Source organism: Rhinopithecus roxellana, chromosome 3, assembly GCF_007565055.1.
Source record: "Rhinopithecus roxellana isolate Shanxi Qingling chromosome 3, ASM756505v1, whole genome shotgun sequence".
Classification (NCBI taxonomy): Eukaryota; Metazoa; Chordata; class Mammalia; order Primates; family Cercopithecidae; genus Rhinopithecus; species Rhinopithecus roxellana.
The window spans coordinates 25,943,828-25,952,851 of record NC_044551.1 but is presented as its reverse complement, the minus strand read 5'-3'; the positions used below and the strand labels follow the sequence as shown (position 1 = coordinate 25,952,851).

The 9,024-nt window shown below is 40.5% G+C and overlaps 1 protein-coding gene across 1 annotated transcript; it reads right to left on the bottom strand.

Annotated features, from left to right (window-relative positions):
- Positions 1 to 1,101: 1,101 nt before the first annotated feature.
- On the bottom strand, positions 1,102 to 4,286 carry LOC115896343. The gene is made up of 2 exons (XM_030926657.1): positions 4,239 to 4,286; positions 1,102 to 1,573 (listed from the first exon to the last, which is right to left on the bottom strand). Exons 1-2 carry the CDS (start codon positions 4,284 to 4,286, stop codon positions 1,127 to 1,129), a joined length of 495 nt encoding a protein of 164 aa, XP_030782517.1. The 3' UTR covers positions 1,102 to 1,126.
- Positions 4,287 to 9,024: the final 4,738 nt, after the last annotated feature.

The window sequence follows — 9,024 nt, the reverse complement described above, 5'->3', positions numbered from 1 at the left end:
CCCGGAGTGGGAGGAAAATGAATCAGTATACGATCAGCAAATTATACCTTGGATTGGGATAGGATTCTTATAATTCAAAAATGCGCCTATATTCAATAATTGCAACTATTTAGAATAATGGTAGCCTACTGTACTATCAGGAAGTGGTTAAAGAGTAAACATATTCTGGAGGCAGGGAGATACTTGGGATACCAGAAATGAGCGTGCTGAGTAAGACCACAATTGCTTCAGAATGTGCAATGCTTTCAACGCTGAATACAGGGTTCCAAATGGAGTTAACATCAACTGAAGAATTTAGCGAAAGGGTGCAGCAGAGTTTAAGTTGGAATTAAATATGGGTCTTTGGTTTAATAGAGAACATTTCAAGCAAGTTCGTTGTTTGTATCTGATTTAGAAGGCAATGAGAAGCAAGTTCGTTGTTTATATCTGATTTAGAAGGCAATGAGAAACCATACAAGATACGATACTGCTTTCTTCACATTTTCATTTTGATTAAAAGGAGTTAGGAAGAATCTCCATGGTGGACTATAACAGATAATAATAATAGGACTATTCGGACCAAAAATAGTTACCGGCTTCGTTGTCCTACTATGTGGAGGGGACAGAGCTGAGAGAAGGGGAAGAGAATTAAGGCATTGAGTGGCGTTCTGCTACTGGTGTGTGCCAAATGCCGATTTGAGCATAAGGACTTAAACTGGAAGGAACCAGCTGGAGTCCTTATGCTATTCTCTAGGCCTGAAACACGAGTCTAGCTGGTTCGGCCTCATCTGTCAGGTCACAGCTGCAATATTACTTCCTCAGGGAAGCCCTTCCTTTCCTCCTCTTCCCCATCTCCACACCCTTCCCAAAGGGGACTCCCGCTATAAGCTCTCAAAGTTGCAATTAAATAATGTGTCTTGTAATTAACTATTTAGAGTCTGTCTCCACGTCCAGACTCCAACCAATCTCCCGTCCTCCAATGTCTTCACCAAAGGGTGGGGGCTCATCTCCAGCACCTTGCAGTATTGATAGGAAAGTCACTGAGTAGCGAATGAATGCATGAATGAGCTCATGTTATTAATATTGCCAGGCCCACAGGAAGCACCCAACAAACAGCAATGATTGATGTTCGCGTTCATTATCTCATTTAATTCTTACAAAACCACGGCAAGGATTCAACCCCACAACTGCTGTCTAGAAAACCGAGGAAAGTGACGCAACCAAGCGGGAGGTCTGGCTGCCCGAGAGCCTCAGCGCCAGGCCTGGGAGCCCGCCCCGTCCACTTCCCCGGTGGATTCTTCTCAGTTCCCCGTCGGCCGCCCCAGGTGAAGCTCCTTTCCGCCGTCAGAAGCAGGCTCCCGGCGGGAAGCAGCATCCAGGGCGACCCAGGGCCAGCACGGGAAATGCCAGGGACCGCATCAGCCCAGCCGGCTGGAACCTCGCTGCTCGCTGCAGACGCCGTTCCGCCTAAGGACAGTACTCGGGCGTGAGGAGTCAGGTGTCCGCTACTGGAACGCAGGAGACGGCGCGGGACCAGCGAAGCGCCTCCAGACACTCCGAGTTCTGCAACCCGACGCCGCGGCCTGTGGCCGCTCTAGGGCTCCGGAGGTCCTCCTCTCAGTGGTTGGGGCTGGGCCGCCCCCCACCCGGAGCCGCCCACCTTTGGGCTGGGCCGGGCCTGGCAGAAGTCTGGGCGAGGCGCAGCCCCTGCCTGAATCTTCAGTCTGGGAGCTGGAGCAGGAGCGGGAGTAGAGAGAAGTCTCGAAGAATGGAAGGAAGCAGGCACTGGATGCCGCGGGAAAAGCTCAGCCAGCAACTCTATCAGCTTTAAAATCGACCCTCCTTTGCTGCATGGCAAAAAGAAAATAAACTACCATTTCTTAGTTCATGTTTTATTTTCAGCTGTTTCTTGTTTCCTTGGTTTTGATTCTCATTATTGCTATAGACGCCTTCAGATGGTGGAAGCCAAGGAAAGGAACCCCTGACCCCAATTTCCTAACCTTTGGGCAGAGTGTGGGGTCTCCCCGTCTCCTTTTTTGTGCTCCTCCGTACAGACTTAAAAACCTTTAAAAAGGATCTAACACTAGCTCTATTATCTACCATGTAGACTACTCAACTGATTAATTCACAAATTTATAATTACACAGCAAAAAGAGAGAGAGAGAGAGAAAAGAAAAAGTTAAACCGTTGGAACTACAAACATTAAACATGAGCAGTTCTTAGGGCCGAAATCTCTGAAAGTGAGTGCAACAGATCCCACTTGAAACACCTATATGAGGTAAATGGAAATTGCAAGAGAAAATGAGCTGACCGGTATGTGTATTTCTAAATGTACTACTATCAACTAAAAGAGGAAACTTCAATGATTAGGTTTATTGAGGTGACAAGCAATAATTCTTAAATGTTCTGCAATTAGAAGTTTCTACGTCATGAAGGCAGTTTAGAAGATTACAGCAAAATGGTGAAGCATGACTTCTTCATATGCTTATTCTTCATTCAAAAACCGTTTGCAAGTTCCCCAACTTAAAAAGAAGCCTAATTTAACTTATTTTGAAGAGTACTCTGATAAAAATCACTACTGAAATCAAATGTTTCCTTGTGTTTAGACAGTTATAGGTAGAAGATTCTCGCATGAGCCAACAAAGAGGTATGGGTAATTTAAGCAGAAAAAAAAAAAAAGTTGATGCCCCTGACCGGTGAAAAACCCCAAGGAATTCAGTTTCAGTTGGAAAATTTTAGAGCTATTTCGCAATACTTATTAACGAGCTTATTGTATTATTCATTTTAGAAATCTGATTTGACCATCTTTTATTCTTAGTGGCTCCCTCTAATAACGTCCTTATTTTATTGCTATGTGCATAATGATGTTCTTTAGTATATCCAAGAGAGTTTTTGATGTTGGAATTTACAATGACTCAAGTTTCACTCCAGCAGCTTGAAAGGGTGATAATGAGGTGCTCTCCTTTTTTTATATCTATACTCTCCTTCCAGGCATATAATTTCATTTGAAAGTTGATATTGTTCTTCTGGATTTTCTATTCAGTAACGAAATGGAAAGCAATGATTGTTTCCCTAAGAACAACTTTAAGTTTTGTGAAAGCTATCATAAGGACTTTTAGCAAATTCTGAAGGTGTCATTTGGGAATTTTAACACAATATGCTTGAAAACCAGATAAAAGGGAAGGTTCTAAATTAAAATGTGTGGATGAAAATCTATAATCTGGCACTAAATCAGTAGTGATATAGTGGGTGGCAAATAGAATTGCAGGAAGAAAGTGAAAATCTGGTTGCCTGGAGCTTGTATTAGTAAGATTCAACTCTAGTTCAACACAGCTCTGTACTTGGACCACAAAGACAGAAAGAAAAAGGGTATCTGAAGCTGAAAGCCCAAGAAGAATAAAATACTGAAAAGAATAACAACAGTAAGCAACACTTATGCAGTGTTTATTAAATGCCAGCCACCTTGATAAACATTTTACAGGCATTATACCATTTAATCCTCACAACCACCTTGTGAAGTTGTTGCTGTCATTGCCCTTGTTTTACAAACTAGATTACTAAGACTTAGTTAAGTAATTTCCTCAAGGTCATGTAGCTGGAAAGTTGTGGAGCAAGTTTTCAAACTTGGGTTTGTCTATCAGCCAAGTTATTTTTTACTTTAAAAGATCTGATCTTCTCTACCGTTTTGTCATTTTGCATGGATGTTGGTCATCCTTCCTTACGCTCACAATCACTCTTCTCCTTCTGAATTAACAGACCTAACTGGCAAGGCAGCATAGTTAATGGTTAAGGAATGTGGCCATTGCATTTGATTACCTGCATTCAAATCACAATACCTACACTAAAAAGCTGTGAGACTGTGAATCGTGGATTTGACCTCTATCTGCCTCATTTTTTACGTGTATAAATAGGGATAGCAGTGCCAACCCCACAGGTTTTTTATAAGACTTAAATGAGATGCTGTGTGTCAAAGCAGTTGTTATATATCTGAGCATAAAATAAGTGCTCAGTATATATTAGTTTTTGTTTTTTAGGAAGCAGTAGTGCATATGATAACATTCTCTAACAAAAGCCTGTGAAGAAGCAGAAGCCCAGCTGGCATTTGTTTACAAGGAAGTGAAATACTGGCCCATAGACTCTTTTGGACCTTTTGAGTCGTTCCCCCAGAGTTGAGGAAAAGGAGATGAAGTAAAAGATTATTAGTGACTAAATGCAATCTATGAATGCTATCAAGAAAGTAATCTCTGTGTATTTCATACCATTGATGATGGACTAAGTACTGAAGAGGTGTTTCTAAATGTGGACATCGATTGTCATTATTAAATAGGCAGCAGAAGCTCAGACTCACTCTGCAAGGAAAAGGATTTGTAAAGAATGCCTTGGCTTCTTTATAATCAAACCTTGCTTATAAGAGTTTTGGGTAGGTCTTTCTCACACAGATAATCTTCACAGTCATTATTGCTTCATTGTGGTTTTAAAGCCTAGTATATGAACATCCAGAGTCAGAAAACAGATACATGTGGATGTGATTAGTCAAAGTTTATTTTAAAAAAGGATTTACAAAAGGATTTCTTCAAATCTGTTATTTTTAACCTTTTTGGCATTTGGATTCTACTAGGAATCAAAAGAATGCTGTTGAAATAACAATTGCTCATGTTTATTAAACTCTTACCATTTTAAACCCTTTATACATATTAGTGTACTTATTTTCAAGACAAACCTTCAGAGTTGTTTGTATTATTATCCTCATTTTACTGATGAGGATAGCTGAAGTATACAGGTTATGTGACCTGAGTAGGATTATCCAGGTAGCAAGTGACTGAGTTACGACTTAATCCAAGCAGGGTTGCTTTAGAGCCAGAACTTTGAGTCTTAACCATTTCCCCGAGAAAACTGTGCCTTGTTATGTGCATCTGTATCATATAATTGTCCAATTTCCCATACAGTTTTGAGGCACATAGATTCCCTTAAATCCAACTGTAAACTCTATGATAACCTGCTACAGATAGTGAGTACTTATAGTACATTTAGTATATCTTAATTATGAAAATATAACATAAGCAATCTTTTAGAAAAACGATTAATAATAGAAGGGTACTAAAGTTTTGAAATACAAAACTTTGCATAGAGGCCGGGTGCGGTGGTTCATGCCTGTAATCCCAGCACTTTGGGAGGCCAAGGTGAGCAGATCACTTGAGATCAGGAGTTTGATCTCCTGATTTGACCATGCCCTGCTAATTTTTGTATTTTTAGTAGAGACCAGCCTGGCCAACATGGTGAAACCCCATCTCTACTGAAAATACAAAAAAAAAAAAAAAAAAAAAAATAGCAGGGTGTCCTGGTGCACACCTGCAGTCCCAGCTACTCAGGAGGCTGAAACAGGAGAATCGCTTGAACCCAGGAGGTGGAGGTTGCAGTGAGGGGAGATTGCGCCACTGTACTCCAGCCTGGGTGACAGAGCGAGACTGTCTCAAAAAAAAAAAAAAAAAAAAAAAAAAAAGGAAAAGAAAAAGAAAAAAGAAAACTCTGTATAGAATCCCCACACTACCTGTCCCATGTTAGTAAGCCATAAGCAGCCCTGTAGCTGCTTGTAGCAGAAATCAGTGGTAGAAATTAAATTAGCACCCACCCCTTGAGAAGTGCTTTTGTGCCACTTCAACTACGTAGTTCCAGTGGAAGCTATCATGATTCTGTCATGATTTTGCATGATTCTGCCAACTGTTGACACTTGACTGATCTCAATTTCCTTCCTTCCTTTATTCCTTCCCTTCCCTTCCTACCCTTCCTACCCTTCCTTCCCTTCCTTCCCTTCCCTCCCCTCCCCTCCCCTTCCCTTTAAACAGGGTCTTATTCTGTCACCCAGGCTGAAGTGACTAGTGATCATAGTTCACTGCAGCTGCGACTTCCCGGGCTCAAGCAGTCCTTTTGACCTCAGCCTCCTGATTAGCTGGGACCACAGGGGTGCCCCACCACTCCCTGCTCATTTTTGTATTTTTAGTACAGACAGGTTTCACCATGTTGCCCAGGCTGGTAGTGAATTTTTGGGCTCAAGCAATCCACCCACCTCAGCCTCCCAAAGTGCTGGGATTATAGCTGTGAGGCACAGCGCTGGGCCTGATCTTGATATTTGATATATGAAAGAGGAGCCAATCGGAGTCCTTCTCTTGAACTTTTCAAACTGGAATTTATAAGATTTTTTCCCTCTTCCATAGTAGCTTGTATGCTTGTAGTAACTTGAATGCTGTCAGTGCCACATAGAAGAAACTGTTCTACAGAGTTTGTTAGCATGCTTATGTGTACATGCCATGTAACAGGACGAATACGAAAGAGTAAAAATGAGGGATAAGAAAAAAAAATAGGGGAGAGAGAAAGTGAGTCATGGCTACTGGCTAGGCCTTGGTTTGGTTGTTTCTGCGTCCCTAAGTCTCATTCTAGCACTGTGGTTATTCACACTTCTTCCAAATAAATGACATCTTTCAAATACTTTGCCCTGTTTGCCTAAAGGTGCTTAAGTTGGGTTTCTGACATTTGCCACTAGAAAATTCCTAACACACACTTTTAAACTCATCACATTGAAATTACTTATGTAATCTCAATTGTGAAATTATGTATTAGACTATAATTATAATTACTGTTCTATTATCTTATTGTGATAGGCAGAATTTTAAGATGGCCCCCAAGAGACCCAGCAGGGTGGCACTATACTTATAATCCCAGCTACTCAGGAGGCTGAGGCAGGAGGATCGCTTAAGCCCAGGAGTTCAAGACCAGCCTGGGCAGCATAGCAAGACTCCTACCTCAAACAACAAACAAAAAAACCACACCACACATGTAAGACAGCTCCCAAAATTCCTGCCCATTGACACACACACTTGGTATAATCTCCCCCACTTGAATATGGGCACAGCTTGTGAATATGATGGGATTTCACTCCCATGATTACATTACTTTGTATGACAAAGATTCAAAAGCAGAGAATTGCTCATCTGCTTGATTTGCAGAAGATGAAGGCCACCATGAGTTCTATAGCTGCATGGGACTAAATTTGCCAACAGCCTGAGTGAGTATGGAAGACCTGGAGCTTGGGTGAGATCATAGCCTGAGTGGAACCCGTGATGGCAGGCTTGTGAGACCGATGCAGAGGGCCCAATTATGTGTCACCCGAACTGTTGACCTACAGAAATATGGGATAATAAGTGAGTATTATTCTAAGCCACTAAGTTTGTGGTAATAGGCTATGCAGCAAATATTACGAATTCAGGGAAGAAAAATAGGACAAGTTTTGTAAAAGAAAAGCATATTCTTCCATGAACATTAAAAGAACAAAAAAAGGTACTTCAGCTCCCAAGGTGTAAGTGTTATGGACTGAATTGTGTCCTCCAAAAATTCATATATGGAAGCCAAGTGTTTCAGAATGTGACTGTATTTGGAGATAGGGCTTTTAAAAAGGTGAATAAATTAAACTGGGACTGTTAGAGTGGCCTCTAATACACTAAGCCTCTAACATTGTCTGATTTTAGCTTGTATGTGATAACTTTCCTTCAGTGGCATGCTATCATCCCTTGACATTGCCCCTTGCAAGCATCATGCTACTATGGCTGGGATGCTTGGTCTAATACTGCTGGACACATCTATTACATTCATTTCTTAATTTTTCTGTTTTGCTTTGTTTTCATTTGTTTCTAATCTTAAAAGATTATGTTTCTTTTATATTAAAAATATTATTGAGCTGACATTATGAGTATGAATAAATGCCTTGGTATATGTATTAGTTAGCTGAGGCTGCTGTAATGAAGTAGCACAGACTGGGTGACTTAAATAACAGAAATTTATTTTCTCATAGTTCTGGAAACTAGAAGTCCAAGATCAGGGTGTTGGCATGATTGGTTTTCCCTGAGGCCTCTGGGCTTGCATATGGGCACCTTCTCTGTGTCCTCACATCATCTTTCTTCTGTATGTGAGCATCCCTAGAGTCTATGTGTCTCAATTTCCTGTTCTTACAAGGAGATCAGTCACATGCTAACCATCTCATTTTAACTTAACCACTTTTTCAAATGTCCTATATCCAAATATAGTCACATTGTAAGGTAGAGAAATTAGGGATTCAACATATGAATTGGGGCAGGGGGGGCACAATTTAGCACACAACAGCATAACATTTTGGGGATGGGGAGCATATTGTAATGCCAAGTTTCCATTCTTTCCACAGCATGCTGCAGAGCCTCTTTCTAAAGATTGCTTAAGAAATATTGTGTTTTAATTTTATACATTGGATTCCAGAGTTCCCAATGATTATTTATAACTCTGAATTTTCAATATACAAAAAAGAAAAGGTATCTGAATCTCTTCCAATGCTAACCAATTGGAGAGAAAGAGTGAGTCAAGTACAGATCCCTTTTCCTAGAGTTTCATTATTAAAAATACATTTTTAAAATTATTCTTTATTGGAGATTATTTCATTACCACAGATATTTTCGCAAATATAATACTGCATTTCTGGAGGGCAGGGATACTGTATGAGTAATACACCAGGCAGAAAACCTGGGATATATTATGTAATCAATCATTGTTGGATTGAGTCGAATTAAATCTACAATATTTTTGGTAAAATTATGTTCATTTATAATAGAATCTATTATTTTCCAACAGCAAGGTAATTATGAAAACATTCTTTAACATATCCTGAGTTTCTTCTCTTCTCTAGATCCCATTGTTACCGTGACAGGAATCACTATTACCTCCTTCTCGAGCACTTCAGCAGCCTCCTGATTTTTCCCCTCTTGCTATCCTACAATTTATTTTCCATGCAGCAGCATAAATTCTCTTTGTTTAAAAAGTAAAATTGAGCATGTTATTCGCCTGCCTACAACTGCGCTGGCTTCTCCTTGCAGTCAGAATACAACACAGAATCTTTCTCTTACCACATAAAGCCCTGATCAATTGCCAGCTTATCTGCCTGTTTCCTTTCCGGTTGGTTCATTAACTCCAGTCATGCTGATCTTCTTTCTGTGCCTGGAACATTCTGAATCATTCCCAACTCAGGGC

Coding starts and splice junctions, on each gene's coding strand:
- LOC115896343 (XM_030926657.1), bottom strand. CDS start 4,286: ATGTCCACATTTAGAAACACCTCTTCAGTACTTAGTCCATCATCAATG. Junction 1,574..4,238: donor TACTTAGTCCATCATCAATG/GTATGAAATACA, acceptor CCGGAGCCCTAG/AGCGGCCACAGGCCGCGGCG.